At 36.7% G+C, this 16,564-nt stretch overlaps 1 protein-coding gene across 2 annotated transcripts; it reads right to left on the bottom strand.

The window, feature by feature from the left end:
* Window positions 1-4,598: 4,598 nt before the first annotated feature.
* LOC141619292 (uncharacterized) lies at window positions 4,599-13,731 on the bottom strand. Of its 2 annotated transcripts, XM_074436319.1 has the most exons (7): window positions 13,538-13,731; window positions 13,357-13,425; window positions 12,628-12,681; window positions 12,489-12,542; window positions 6,532-6,823; window positions 6,169-6,358; window positions 4,599-4,875 (listed from the first exon to the last, which is right to left on the bottom strand). In XM_074436319.1, exons 1-7 carry the CDS (start codon window positions 13,591-13,593, stop codon window positions 4,787-4,789), a joined length of 804 nt encoding a protein of 267 aa, XP_074292420.1. In that variant the 5' UTR covers window positions 13,594-13,731; the 3' UTR covers window positions 4,599-4,786. The 2 variants fall into 2 exon arrangements, with proteins under 2 accessions (XP_074292420.1, XP_074292421.1); XM_074436320.1 differs by lacking the exon at window positions 12,628-12,681.
* Between the last annotated feature and the right edge of the window lie 2,833 nt (window positions 13,732-16,564).

Here is a 16,564-nt window from a genome sequence, read left to right as displayed (position 1 = left end):
TCTAACTAAGACAATTTTTTTTTAGAGGGATAAGCAATATAATTGAAACTAGATGCACAAATTAAAACCATGAATATGGATGACTAATATATCGTAGAGAAACTATGTAGGCGCATCATGCGTGGAGGATGTATGTTTGTTACAGTATAAATGTTGCAATAACAGCCTAACATGCAGTAAATGTTCTTCTGTGTAATAGTATATGTATTGATGGTAAGAAATTGATGTCTGCAAATTTCAGACCACGTCAATACAGTACTTAAGTACAAAATCAGATATAGATGCTATTCAAAGAAACTTAGGAAGACATAGTAATTAGAGGTGATAATTAGGTCAGATGGGTCGAGGACTCGAGGTCATATCGGGATATGGCTAATATCGGGTTAGCCTACCTTTTTGGGTTGAGTCGGGGTAGGGTCGGTCGGGTCATATGATGTGTCGAGTGGGGTGAGGTTTCAGTCAGGTCACTTTCATTTTGATCAATAATAAGCTTAATAATTGTGGGGTCGTCAATTTAATCGTGTCAATATCGTTTCAGGTCAATATTGAGTTGGGTCGGGTCCGGGTTTGGTTCATTGATCATCGGGTCGTGTCTAATTACTGGTCAGGATCAGGTCGATTTTGGTTTGAAAATTTTTCGGGCTTGCTCGAATTCGGCCCGAGTCAGGTCAGACTTGCGAACTTTGTCAATATATGATCACAAGTTTCGAACATCAAAAATAAAATAAAAAAGTTTGTGAGTTAGTTATAGAAAAATAAAATAGAAAGATCTTTCAATTCAACTACTCCGTATTAGTTATAGTCATTTTCGTGGGTTACCGCAGAATGGACTTAGTATAAACCCAACTTGGGTGAGCATCTTTCTCACTTTTTTTTTAATTTAAAATATTATTTGAAGCTAAAAAATTAATTACAAATTTTCATTTGTGACGGACAATATCCGTTACAAGCTTATGACGGATCAAATAAAATCTACTTGGGTAGATAAAGACAAGCTATTTGTGATTCCTAGACACTATTGCTTTTGTCTTATTTATCCAAGTGAGTGATACTTGACCCGTTACAAACTTGCGACGGATATACCCATCACAAGGGAGACTCATTAAAAATTAATACAAAACAATGATCAAAATTACCGCGGAGTAGAGTTCATATAGATAATTTTGACATTAGTTATATTATGTCACGGAGTAATTTGTAAACCGTTGTAAGTTGTAACTCGACCGAATTTAAAAGCACCATAGTCCGAAACGAACAATAAAAGCGAGTCACAACTCGATAAAGGCTCGATAAAGGAGACCTTAGCTAGTTGACCTGTTAGACCTTAGTTTATATTGTGTCACGGTCTCATGGAGTACTCTGTAAACCGTTTGATATAGATTGGATTTCTCTAAACAGAGAGTTTACATTTACGTAGTAGTCTCTCATATTCACTGTTTTCTTCCCTATTTCCTTAAACGAATTATTCAGGTTTTCTTCCCCTTTCTTATTTTGAAAACTTTTCACTCTTATTTTATTCATTCATTTCTCCTATCACCAAACCCCACCTAACTTTTACTCTTATTTTATTCATCATTTTCTCCTATCACCATACCCCTCATAACTCACAATTTCTTATTTAATTCCCAATTATTCATTATTCTCTCCAATCCACAAATCCCACCTTCTTTCTTTATTCATTATTTAACTCCCTCCTTAATTCTTGTGCTCAAAACAAAGAGAAGAAAATAATAAATTGAAGGGGTTATTTAATATGGATTGAATTTCTTAGATTAAATAATGTTGTTATTAGTATTAAAGTATAGTTTAACCACACAATTAGTTAAATGATTATCATATAAATTTAATCACGATTTGTCTCCTACCTATAACTATTGTATCATTAGCTCATTATTTTGTATAGAACGCGATATTATTGAATGTATTAATAAAATATATTTAGTCTTATTGATACCATATGAAATGTATATTAATTTCGATAATTAAGAAATGAAATATTGTTTTTTCACATACGGATTTTGCTCTTTCACATACACTTTTTCATTAACTTTCCGTATCATACCCTTTTCCTAAACCTAGATAAATCTAGACAAATTAGGTACGAATCACCTAAATTGAATTCAATTGTTCTAAAAACTTTAATAATGGATTATAATCTTCAAGTTCTTCAAGTAGTGAAGTAATTATTTGTTTTAACAATTATTAGTAACTTGTTTATCAATTTTTTGTGTTCTAAAATTAGGGCTTGTAAAGTAGTAACTTAGTTATCAATTACTCCACCAATCAATAACTTTCCATATGATTTGGCTTAGCCATTGAAAAAGCTGTTAGAAATTGTATGAGAGACATTAAAGCATGGTCAGTGCCGAGAAAAGAATGTTATTCAATTCCATCACATTAAACAACACCAGTTTAACAAATGAACATATCATTGGCCGATTGAACGGAAGTAATATAATTAATTATCTGGCGAGAGTGTCTCATTCCTCAATTTTGTGATACGGCCGATACGGGTTGTGGAAACTACACAATGTAAAACAAAATGCATACACGGGATGAAGGGAGATGAGAAAAGGGGGAAAAAAATTAATTGGTAGAGGGTTTAAAAAAATGACAAGGATAAAGTCGTAAATAACGTATGTAAAAGAGTAAAATTCGTATGTAAAAAAGTAACACCTAATATCTATTTCTATATAAAAGCAAGAAAATGACCAATTGTAAAATGAGATAAAATTGACTTGTATTTTGATCTTAACAAATTAAAACCCGTATAAACCCGATCCATCAACCCATATTTTCCAAACCCAACTTACATCCAACCAATATTTTACCAAATCTAACTTGCGTGATCGATCCGTTTAACCAGTCTAGTACATTCATCATACTTCCTTTGTTTCAGCTTGAATTATGTCCAACAAGGATCCCCTTTTTCCCCGCATGTTTTAGTTTTTCCCTAACTTTCTTACATGTTCATTCCCTCCATCCCATCAGTTCATAGACTATACCTCTGAGGTAGTACCTCTTATTGCTTATTTTCTGAGTTTTATTTTAAAGTTTTTGAGTTCATAGAAAATGACCAAATTGAGTTTTATTTATGAGCCATAAAAGAGAGAAAAATTATTGTCCATCGAGAGGACCGTAATTATTACATCTAAGCCTTTATGATAAGTATTCTGTTTGATGAATTGCCTTTACATATAGGAGTACGGTTTTTTCGAAAGACATAAGAATTTTTCCGGTACCGTATTTATCAGAATTATATTGTTGATGATAAAATAAAGTAGTTTGGGACATCATAAAAAGGGATTTACTATATTTTTTTGATAATAAGACTACACAAATGAAAGGGGTTTGTTATATTTCGCCTCTAGTTTTACTCATTCTGCCTCTAACATATGTCCAACACAAGTTTTGTTCAATGTTACAAGATGTTACATGATGTTACACAACAATATCTCACAACAAAATATCAAACAAGGTGACTTAGCTTGGTAGAAAATAGCAAGTCGGGTTTGAGGGTGAGAGGCAGTATAACGGGTGTTATAATACAATAATTTAGGAAGTTACTCTAGGGGTAATATTAGTGGCATTGACTAATATTATTGGAGGGCTAGAGGTTGTTATCTTATATTATTGTGGGTTTCGAATTGGTATTTAATTCGAGACGGTTACGTTGTACTGGTACTATATTATTATAGTGGATTCTAGTCTATTTGGCTAGTGGGTTTTACTTCCGGTTTGGAAGGTTTTGTCCTGGGTTTGACCCTAAAATATCGCCTCGTCTTAATATTGCTTACATTTATTTACTTTTACGGTTTAATTGTCAATTGGTTGCTTCTGTTGCGTGTGGGAGATTGGCGCTAATTTCCCAACAAAAAGGTAATGCCTAACAGTCAAATCATCAAACCCTAATTTTGAACATCAATAACATAAATCAATTAACAGCAGTATATGCTAAAGAGTGCGATTTTCAACAAAGGTAAGCAAATGTCCGAGTCACTGAGACGGAGACGGAGAGAGAGAACACTAATTGTGCGAAAAACGGTATTTCTAGCAAGTATATTATTTTAAATAAATGACTGAGGCGCAGAGGGAGAGAGCGCGCACTAAGGGCGAGCCGGGCCAGAATTTGTGCAAAACAAACGATATTTCTTGTGAGCATATCTAAAATAAAGATAAATAAATGAATGAGACGGAGGGAGTAAAGACTAACGTCGAGCGGGAAATGAAGAGAATCAAAATCAGGAGCAGTTAAACGGGAGTTGCGTTCGGCATACGAGGAACAACAGCGCGTGGAGATCCTCTCTCGCGTCTCTCTCTTTTTCGAACCGAATGCACCTCATTCGGGCCCAACAGAAAGTTGGTTTTTTTATGGTATGGTATTACTTGGTTTATGTTCAATATGATCCTATTGTTAGTTAATCTATACTCAAGTCTATCCAGGGCACTTTGGCAAGTCCACTGCAAGATGATTTTCGATTATAAAATGCTTATGTAGGAGATTTGGGCAACTCTCCATTGTTGATGGTAGCTCCAATACTCGGCTAATATGGAGAATATAAACTTGCTAAAAGTTATAAAAATGCCAAACAAATAAATGAGTGTTCAAAAGGCGTAGATAAATTAAGAATATTACATCTTCGCGGCGTTTAAGGAAGAGAAGAGGAGTCCAAGACACTTCATTACAGGAGTTCTATGAGTTAGGTTAAAAATTCATACAGACCCATGAGAGAGAACTGAAAATCCTTCAACAGCAATTAAAAAACTAATCTAGACAAGTCATCATTCATGACACTTCGAGTGGATTACGATGGCCGCTTTTGCATACTGGGCAGTAGGAATCATCTGGAGGGTGTAGTACTGATGCATCATCACCTGCAAAAGGGGAAACACAAACATTCTCATAATGGCTAAGCAAGTTTGGGCAAATAATACGAGTGGAGGAGAAAATGTCGTACTACCGGCTGTTTTTAGACCCCCATTTCTATGGGATTCTCTTCCTTTTAATAGTGGTAACCAAAGGCAGAAATTGCAGGTTATGAAAAAGAACACTACCAAAACCATTGAAATCATAACCTCAACATCTACAACTATGAGCATCACTTCTCCAAAAGCTTTAAATAAACTATCACAATCTGGTGGAAGTAAGGCGAGTAACCAGAGATTTAGGGGGCTTTTGGCTTAACAACAGGTAAGGGAATGAAATGAGGAAAGGGAAAGGAAGAGGTAAGGAAAGGAAAACCCTTGGAATTAATCACTTGTTTGGTATATCAGTATATGCCATGAAAGGGGATGAGAAAATTAAATTAAATTAACCCACAAATTAAACTAACCCACAAATTAAACTCACAACCTGTACTGCCACCACACCTGCTGCCATGCGTACCACCTCATTGCCACCGTCATCACCAGCAACCCCTCCTCCGGCGTTAGCGAGTCATCACGTGCCACCACCACCCCATAAAATGATATCCCCACCTTAAGACAACCCCACATCTACCACCAGATATAGGTCTTCTGCGGTAGGAGAGGGCACGAGGGGTGGTGGGCAGGGTAGTGGAGTGGTGTTTGGTGGGTGTAAGGTTGTTTTTGGGGTTGCCTTATGCTGTGTGTGACGCTTAAGGGGTGGGAGCAGCAATGATGGGGTCGCCGGAGGTGCCGGCGAAGGCAATGAGCGGGGGTGGGGGGGAATGAATGTAGTGGGATTTTGGGTAAAGGAGGGGTAAAGGAGGGGTAAAGAGAATCCAACCATTCGAAATCCACACGGATGCCTCAGATTTTTCCATTGGAGGCGTACTTGTCCAGAACGACCATCCCGTAGCCTATGAATCCCGGAAGTTAACTGAAACTGAGAGGAGATATCCAAAGGGAATAAAGAGTTTTTATTCCCTTTCCTGAAACCCCTTTATAAACATCCCCTTAAGGTAACTTGTATTCCAGGGACTCGTAATTCAACAAATGCAAATATTGAGCTATCTGGTAATGATTTAGTGGTGGAAGAGGAAGCAGTAGGATCATTTTAGGGATGTTTTAAGGGCTTACTGAATTCAAGAAGGGTTCTTTGTTATTGTAGAATTGTAGTAAAGGCTGACAACAAGAGGTACACTACAGATTGTGCAACACTTGAATAAATAAATAAATAAATAAAGGCAACTTTGAAGAACATACCAAATTCATCAGAATCAAGAAGACGACACTCCAAAATTGTATCGCATAAATCCACCTTGGCAAAAAAGAGTCTTTGAGGTGCTTCTGATTCCGGTCTCGATGGAGAGACTTTGAGGCGACCATAGAAGTTCAGATGAGCTGAATCACCACATTCATTTAATTCCACGTCCCTCACATATTCGTAATCACACTAGCACCATATTCATTCAAAAAAATATTGAACTCGTTAGAAATCAATAACAATTATGGGGAAAGAGTCATTGAAATAAAAGAAATAATAGGGCGAGACAAAAAAAAAAAAAAAGTCATTGAAATAAAAGAAATAATAGGGCGAGACAAAAAAAAAAAAAAAAAAAAAAAAACCTTATTATTCTTGTTATAATATTCCAAAGCAAGGTGACCATATTCCTCGATCAGATCAGCCGAACTCGGAAACTCCAAAGGTGGAGCGAATTTCTCCACGTACCATTGCATATAATCAGAAGAATTCAAGACACTTGCCTTAGACTCAGATCCTAATGTCGAGAACCATTCACAATAATTTTGCGGCAATAAGATTTCATTTTCATCAACTTCAGGCCCTAATGAAAAGAACCAATCAACATAATCTTTCACGAGTATGTCTTCGACGTCTATTTTCAATAGTTCTTCAAAGCTGATTGGGAAAAACAAAGAAAACTTTGTTGAATACAGACAAATATACCTTAAACTCAAAGTAGAGGGATTGTATATAACAAAGGTAACCAAACAGCGAAATTCTTAGGAGATAGATTTTGATTACATTCTTTGACAGCAAGCGACTGAGGTATACAATATGGCTCTAGTTATTTACAGCATATTTTGAAGCTAGACGAAGAGCACATATCAGAATAACAATTAAAATGATACAAATACACTATATAAGTTGTGGTAACAACCCTGAAAGCATCTAGTTCAGGCAAACTTCAAAGATTTCAAGCTATACATTTTAAATGATACTAATAAAAAAACGAAAAAGAACAAGAAAGAAAACTACCCCAAAAAAAATATATATAAACAGATCCAGACTCGAATCCCCGATCTCCATGCTCCGACAGTTACAATCCAACTAGAAGATTAAAACCTTATATTCTTGTCCATACTCAAACCTTTCCTGAACTCACAGCCCTCAGGTCCTCGGACTCACTTTCCCCCACATATTTTTAATGTTATCTCCAGTTACCAACAATGGCCATGAGTTGCAAGCCCAAATCATACTCAAACACGCAGCATAACAGTTCCATAATTTCCAGGTCTAGCCGAGCTTAGGGAAATTATCAATCTATTACTCTAATTTAGTTCATCAATAGTAGATAAAATTTCAAGATATTTACATTTGAAAACTTCCTAAACCTACAGAACAACACATTTCTACCACGCATTTTCCAGCAAGAAAACCAAATTGTCGACTAGCAAAAAGCACGCATACTTTGGGAATAAGATCCCTCGATTACTAACTACTGAATCGGCACAGAAAACACATGCAATGTAACTCAGACCAACACAAGTAAGAAGGTTGCCTATTTTCTTCACCATAAACAAAATCACATTCGCCTTACCTTAATCAATAGCATCGAGTACTGCTAACCTTTACTTTAAGAAATCATATACACCTGAGATTTCTTTATTGACCCACATTCAAGCCTCATCTATAACTAAAAAATTGAGTACCATATAGTTCCAATTAAGGTATCCGGAGACCCAAAAGTCGCACATATTTCGATTACCCCCGAGTCATATTACCAACACTCCATTTCACATAACGTCACACCCATTCAAAAAGGTCGTACTCTTCCTTAAATGTTGCCTAAGAACTGTACGACCTTAAAGGGTCGCTAATTTGCATCCGATTTCCTTTCCTCTCCTTTCTAATTCTAACAGACAATTACTTATCGGCCACTGATAACAAAGAAATCCCACTATCTCTCTCAAAGCACAATTGTTACTCAAACAAAGATTTTGTTCCCTTGTATCCTTCCTCCCAAACAAACCACATAAGAAGCTTTATCTATAGCAAACAAATGAACATTTCAATCAACATACCACCAATTAAAGGTATTCAAACACCCCAAAGTCACACCCATTTCAAGTATACGAGAGTCAGATTAACAAATAGACATGTCACACCCTTCATGCAACAAGGTTGAATTATTCCTTGACTGTCACCTTAAATTGTAAGCTCCTAAAGGGTTTCTAATTGCATTCGATTTCCTTTTCTTTCCCTTTCTAATAGCCAATTATCTGTCTCCTTCAAAGAAACCCCAACCATCACATTATCTTTCAATAAATTTTATCTCGAAAGACATCCACATCTTACAAAGTTACAAGGGATTTTAAATAGGCTTGTAAGACGCAAGGAATCCCTCTATTTCTGTCAAACCACAATCGCTAACCAAACAAAGAATTTGTTCCCTGGTATCCTTCCACCCAAACAAACCCTTAACTTTGTCCATCCACATGCCTCAAATACACAATCCATCTCTCACCAAGCAAACACCTCAAGTGATTTATAAACCAAGATCAGAACAAGCAAAAAAACAAACAGTTTAAACAGAGATCGCATCAACGAATCAATTCTAACAGTCAATTACATCCCCCCGCCTCCCAACGAAACAGAGATCGCATCAACGAATCACCCCCATTTCAAGTATACCAGAGTCAGATTACTAACACTCAAATTCACATGTCGCACCGGTTCATGCAACAAGGTCGAATTCTTCCTTTACTGACGCCTAAAAATTGTAAGCTCCTAAAGGGTTTCTAATTGCATTTAATTTCCTTTTCTCTCCTTTCTAACAGCCAAAAACTCCGCCTCTTTCAAAGAAAGCCTAACCACATCACACTATGTTCTAATAGAGTTTCTTTCGAAATACCTCCAAATCTTACAAGGGTTTTCAATTAGGCCTGTAAGACGAAAGGAATCCCTCTATTTCTCTCAAACCACAATCACACAAAGGAGGTGAGGGAATTGAAGGGGTCCATTTCTGCAGGCAAATCAAAATTCTTCCTCCATAGGAAAGATTTAGAGGAAATGTTATCAATCAATCAATTCCAACACAAAAACCTTAAATAAACGAAATAATCAAAAAAAAGACTCACCGATGAGAGTGAAGCAAAGCAGCAGACCAAGATACGACAAGTCTCGGGATTCCACAAATAACTAGGACAAGAAGTACTACAACAAGCACACAACATACACTCATACATCCCATCAAGTTTCTTCCTATCCTCTATACTCTGAGGACACTCGTTCCCTTCTCCCGACGCCGGGTTTTTCCTCCTCAACCACGGTTCAACAATCTTATACTGATTGTAAAAATTAGTCATATCCATGACCAAATCATGTTTTCTTCAGTTACCAACAATCGCCATGAGTTGCAAGCCCAAATCATACTTGAATATGCAGCAAAAACAGTTCCATAACTTTTCAGATTCAGCCAAGGTAAGGGAAATTCTCATGCTGTTATTCTAATTTAGTTCATCAGTAGTAGATAAAATTCATGATATTTACATTAAAAAAAAAAAAAAAAAAAAAAAAAAAAAAACTAAACCTATAGAGCCAACTCCAAGCCTACAACCTACATCCTCGACCTACACATTTCTACCATGAATTTTCCAGCAAGAGCACAAAATTGCCAACTAGCAAGAAGCACGGATATATTGGAAAAAAAATTCCCTCCATTACTACCTACTGAATCAGCACACAAAACACATGCAATGTAACTCAGACCACCACGTGTCAGAAGGTGGCATATTTTCTTCACCATAACCAAAATCGCATCTGCCTTTCGTTAATCAATAGCACTGACTATTGTTTACCTTTCCTTCTAAGATATCATGTACACAACTGAGATTTACACACATTCAAGCCTTATTTATACCAAATAAATTGAATAATCCAATCAAAATATAGTTCCAGTGAAAGTATTCAGAGACCCAAAATCGCACATTTACCCCAGAGTCATATTACCAACATTCCATTTCACATTACGTCACTCACACCCATTCAACAAGGTCAGACTTTATTAAATGTCGGCTGAGAACTGTACTCCCTTAAAAGGGTCCCTAATTTAAAACCAATTTCCTTTCCTCTCCTCTCCTTCCTAACAACCAATTATCCGCCACTGATAACAAAGAAACCCCAACCAGTACACTCTTTGGATAGATTTACTTTCAAATTATCTACAAATCCTACAAGGGTTTTTAATTAGGCTTGTAAGACAAAATGAATTCCACTATTTCTCTCAAACCACAATTGCTACCCAAACAAAGAATTTTGTTCCCTCATATGCTTCCACCCAAACAAACCCTTAACCTTGTTCTTCCAAATATTCCGACAAAACTCTTCTAGTCCAAGATCACATCAATCAATTAATAAACCAAGCCAACAATTTAATACACATCAACATAATTTAGCCACACGCGACCGATGTCCTTGCCTAATACTTTCCCCTACAAGTATATAAGTAACATACCCATCCCATTTTAAAAAAAAAAAATGATTTCTAGAGTATTTAAAATTCAAATTCAAATGATACTAAACAACAACGAAAAGAATAAGAGAGAAAAAATTACCCAAAAAGAATAAACAAACTCTCCCTGATGCCCACTCTTACAGTTACAATCCAACTAGAATATTATAACCCTACGTACTCTCCAAGTCTCCAACTATGCGTTAGTTCATCAAATGCCAAATAACAGTAATTGCATTTACTAGATCAATAATTATCATTTTGTGCAGAAATCAAAATAATTCATTCTTAAAAATCAAGAATGCAGAGTTATAATTTTTCCAGTGTCTTCTAGCCCATGCTGAAACCTCCCTGAACTCGCAACCCTCATATCTTCCGACTCACTTTGTCCCACACATTTTTTCATTTTTTTCTTCAGTTACTAATAGTTGACGCTATGCCACTATGAGTTGCAAGCAAATCATACTCAAATATGCAACAACACAATTCCATCACTTTCCAGATCCAGCGGAGGTCAAGTATATCTGTTACTCTAACTTAGTTCATCAAATACTATTAGAATTTCTTGATGTTCACGCTGAAAAATCCCTAAACATATATACAGAACAACTCCATGTTTACGGTGTTCCATCCTTGATCTACATATTTTTACCATGCATTTTCCATCACGGGCACCAATTAGCAAGAAGCATACATACTTTGGAAAGAAAACCCTCCCATTACTAACAAAATTATCCCACAAAATACATGCAATATCACTAGACCAACACGTGTAACAAGGTGGCCTATTTTCTTCACTACAAATTATCCATGACTTAATACATAGTACCAAGTATTGTTTACCTTTCCTACACACAAATCTTATACGACTGAGCTTCGTCAATTTACCCACATAAAAAGCCTTATCTATTAATCTATAGCAAACAAATGAACACAATCAACATAACACCAATAAATGGTATTCAAACACCCCAAAATCACACCCATTTCAAGTATACCAGAGTCAGATTCAGGGGCGTCTTTGGGCCCGTGCGGACCGCGCGGATGCACAGGCCCCAAAATTTTTAGCCCAGAAAACCAAAGTAAAGTAAGGATAAATAAACTTTGGCCCTTTGAAAACTAATTGAAAACTAGTGTCTTGGTGGTTAGTAAGTAGATTTTTAAACACAAGACTCAAGTTCAAAACCCAATACAACATTTATGTCTTTTTTTTTCATTGTTTTTATAAAACAGTTTCGTAAAATGATATATAGGGCCCCATCTTTAGATTTCGCACTGGGCCCCCGAAAACTCCGAGACGGCCCTGGTCAGATTACTAACACTCAAATTCGCATGTCGCACCGGTTCATGCAACAAGGTCGAATTCTTCCTTTACTGACGCCTAAAAATTGTAAGCTTCTAAAGGGTTTCTAATATCACCCTATGTTCCAATAGAGTTTCTTTCGAAATACCTCCAAATCTTACAAGGGTTTTCAATTAGGCATGTAAGACAAAAGGAATCCCTCTATTTCTCTCAAACCACAATCACACAAAGGAGGTGAGGGATTTGAAGGGATCCATTTCTGCAGGCAAATCAAAATTCTTCCTCCATAAGAAAGATTTAGAGGAAATGTTATCCAAACAACTATCACGTAAAAATGGAGATGAATCAAGTCACGAGGAAGCTCAAGGACATGTAAAAATGTATCGAGATGTGGTAACAATTTGAGTCAAGTAGAGTATAGACAAACACTAGCAGTTTTCATGAAACAAGTTAAGTTTAGCACCACCACCACTACCATCACCACGACAACAATAATACTCCAATAATGAAATAAAAAAATAACTCACGTAATAAAGGGGAGAGGTCCACGAGGTCGCTTGTGGGGAGGAGAACCAGAAGAGCTGCGAAAAAAAAAAATAAGAAAAGGAAAGTGGAAAGCAAATGGATATGAAGGAGATAGAGAAGTAGGAGGATTAAGAAGTATACTCGGTGCTGGAATCAGAATCACTCTCTTTAGAATGCATGCTCTTGTGTTTTTCCCTGATTTATTATCATTAAAATTAAATTTAAAATAAAATAAAAATAGCAAATAACGACAAGAAGTAAATCTAACACATAAAAATAAAAATAAACAATAATTATGAAAGATGAAGCATAAGATTACACAACGAAACAAGAGCAGGAAAGTAGAGCAGGAAAGAGATGCAACTTGTAGGAGATTGCATACAACATTTAAAATTAATGCGGAAATAAGGCATGTAAAATTCCTAATATTTGCATCTCAAAACATAATATTCCCTCCGAGTCCGGTTTTTGCATCAAATAAGGCGGAAATAATTACAAGTTGCCTCATATATTTAAGTCTAAATTAGCAGCTGTAGGCTGTGGTTTACTGCGAGGTTATTTAACTAAAGAAATGCGGCTTTTAGCAGATTGCATACAACATTCACCGTCAATATACTCCAATATCGTCAATATACTCCAATAGTTATCGAAATGGCTCCACATACAAGAGGCAACACATGATCAATATGATGCAACAATACAAATTGGTACTTAAGAACCTACAACAACAACAACAGTACTCGAAGAATAGATTACTTGGAACATATAAGAGTGAATCGAATGTCGTTGTGCAGTTTCAATGGAAGCAAGTAGAGTTTAGTAATAAAATAAAATAAAAATAAAAGAAGAAGGATTAATTGAGAAGTATACTCGGAGCTGGAATCAGAATCTCTGCTTGAATTATCTGCCTCCTCCGAAAGCATCCTCTTGTATTTATCCCTGATTTATTAAAATTAAAATTAAAATTAAACAATGATATCAAGTAAATCTAACACATGGAAATAAATAAATAATAATAATAATTATTATGAAAGATGAAGCAGAAGATTACACAAGGAAACGAGAGCAGGAGATTAGATATTGATCATATTGTTCAGTGATCTCCATAGCCAATTGTTAGGTTTAGTTAGAGAGAGAAAGAGATAGAGTATATGGTAATGTATTCGCCTAATTTAAGAATTATTTGTACTTTCCGGCTTTGATTTCGGCGAGATTTTCTGGGTAGTTTTGAACAAAATCATGGTTAGCTTGGTGCTTGTAATGGCGGCAGTGAAGCAATAATTGTGGTGGTTTTAGTGGGAAGATGGTGGTATTATAGATGAATGGGTGAATGGTGGTGGTGCCGTGGTAGGTGAAGCAGTGGTTGCGGTGGTTGAAGCCTTGAAGGTAGAGCTGGCAAAAGCTAACCCGACCCGAGGAACCCGACCCGACCCGCCCGAAACCCGACCCGATACAACCCGAAAATTGGGTGAACCGAAACCGAACCGACCCGAACCGAACCGACCCGATAACCGATAACAGCCTTATTTTCTCCAACCCGAACCCGACCTGAACCGACCTGACCCGACCCGTGACCTGATATTTTCTCAACCCGATAGATGACCCGATAATGAACTAGCTTAATAATGGTTTAAATAACACCAAATTGACATTTATCTTAATTATTTTCACTTAAAACTACAATTAATACACCTACCTATTATTTAAACATAAAATTACCATCTAAAACGAAATATATAAGATAAAATATATCTTGATAACTTTGACCCGACACTGACCCGCTAATGACCCGACCCGACTTGTCACCCGTTGATGACCCGACCCGAAGACGACCCGACATGAACCGAACCGACCCGAACCCGTCACTGACCCGGCATAACCCGAACCCGATATGACCCAACCCGCTTTGACCCGACCCGTAACCGACCGGAGTGACCCGATTGCCACCTCTACTTGAAGGTTTAACCAGGAGAACAAAAGATTGGAGAAGATCACAAAATCTCCCTTATGACGGAGGGTATTGCGACGGATACCATATCGTCTCACAAAAAACCCATAAGGGTGAGAGACAAAGCACATGGGGTGGGTACCCACCTTGTCCCCTCTACCCATTTCCACTCACATATTACCCGTCGCAATATCCGACCCGTCGCAAGGGAGACCTACTGGGAGAAGATAGGTGTTTAGGTAACAAAAGTAGTCCCCAAATGATATTAACCGGGGAAATTGGGTAACAAATTCACCAAGTTTAGCCAGGGAAGAGGGGTGACAAAGTTGGGTTTATTGTGTGGGTTTTTCTAAAGTCTGGATTAGTATGAAAAAACCACTAATATGTTAGATTATTCCTGTTAAATTCTCCAAAAAAATAATGTAAGGTAGTCTTTTTACAAATACCCCTAAATATAAGGTAGTTTTTGACAAAAAAACCCTTTTTTAATTTCCAAAAGTCTTCTGTCATTAATGCTTATACGGTATCATGTCTTCCGTCACTTCCCTACCGTTTCATTGTAAGTGGTACTGATTGTTGCATTTTTTAACTGAAAGTTTAGTCTTCAAGACTGACTTTTGTAGATTTTCTATACTGATTATGCAATCTTCTAAAACCAATTTACAAGACAGTCATAAATACAAATCTAAATTCTTTCTTTTACTCCTATATATACTCCATGTTTATGCCATTTTATATCGGGTTTGCTAAAGATCGCCCCTAGTTTTACTCATATCGCCCCTAAATATTACCTTTTTGCCCTTGTGTAATTAAAACCCCATTTACCTTCCTTTTTACTCATTTTCGATTTTAAATTTAAAATTTCAAAAAAACCGCTTCATAAATTAACAAAAACAAAACCGTCTCAAAATAATACGAAATAGGGATTTAAATTGGACTAAATTTGACGAATAAAGCCAAAATACTTCAAACGATCATAACTTTGTGCTCAGGTGTCCGATTGTGACGAATTTTTTTTTCAAATCACTTAACTCGACGAGACGAACGCAATGCAAAAAAAAAAAAAAAAAAAAAAATTTGAGAAATGGTCCATTCGTGTAAAAAACACGAATTGACCTAGCCAATCTTGTGGTTTACACGAACCGGCTGGGCCAATTCGTGTAATCCACATGAATTTAACCTAGGCCCATTCGTGTGATTTACATGAACTGGCCAAGGTTGGTTCATGTAAACCACATGAACCGGCCTAGGCCTGTTCGTGTTTTTCACACGAATGGGCCCGCTTTCCAATTTTTTTTTTTTTTTTTTTTTTTACCTTTGCGTTCGTCTCGTCGAGTTAAGTGATTTGAAAAAAAAATTCGTCAAAATCGGACACCCGAGCACAAAGTTATGATCGTTTGAAGTTTTTACGTTTCTAATCGTCAATTTTGTTTCGAATTTAATCGTGCTTGATTATTAATTATCGTAAAATGGGTCACCGCCATTCATATGTTGAATTATCGATAAAAAATAGTTTTGAAAATGCGTTAGAGTAAAGGGCAAAATTGGAAAGTAAAATGAATATTAGGGGCGAGATGAGTAATATAGGGGCGATCTTTAGTAATTTTGTTTTATATACACAACAATTATTCTCTTTTCTATCTCTCTCTAAATATTTCTCTTGTATAAAGCTGATATTTGACAACGTTCTGCAAATAGTCCTCATTTTGAGTCTTTGTCGTACACCTTAAACTCGGACATCTTGTAACCCTGGGGTTGGTTGCCAAGAGGCCGTGTATATCGAGCGGGGCAAATTCAACTTTATGATTCTCGTCACGCCACGACAAAATTTCTCCTATATTCCGTAAGATTTACAGTTCTTTGTTTTCGTAATAGTCATACCGCTTACAATCACGCCACGATCGGTCTTTTTTCTGTCTATCTCTTATCTAGATAAGCTCGCAACTTTCTATTTTACATATTATACGCTTGTAACCAATCCTTGGTTGGCGCAGTGGTAGCATGGGGCTGCGCTTGGTAGGGAGGTTTGCGGATCGATCCCCACAACTGCGATTGGGAGGGGTTTAAATACCGTAATCCTTGGACACGCCCCGAAATCTGGATTAGTCGGCCCAATGTGATTCGGATTAC

Source organism: Silene latifolia, chromosome X (genome assembly GCF_048544455.1).
Source record: "Silene latifolia isolate original U9 population chromosome X, ASM4854445v1, whole genome shotgun sequence".
In the NCBI taxonomy this organism is placed as follows: domain Eukaryota; kingdom Viridiplantae; phylum Streptophyta; class Magnoliopsida; order Caryophyllales; family Caryophyllaceae; genus Silene; species Silene latifolia.
The sequence above is the reverse complement of the archived record's forward strand: the minus strand, read 5'-3'. Positions and strand labels throughout refer to the sequence as shown.

Excerpts from the sequence above, each read along its gene's own strand:
- LOC141619292 (XM_074436319.1), bottom strand. The coding sequence starts at position 13,593 with ATGGAGATCACTGAACAATATGATCAATATCTAATCTCCTGCTCTCGT. Across the intron at positions 13,426-13,537 it reads TCCTGCTCTCGTTTCCTTGT|GGATAAATACAAGAGGATGC; the intron begins GTAATCTTCTGC and ends TTAATAAATCAG. Across the intron at positions 6,824-12,488 it reads GGACCTCTCCCCTTTATTAC|CTTTGAAGAACTATTGAAAA; the intron begins GTGAGTTATTTT and ends TTTCCCAATCAG.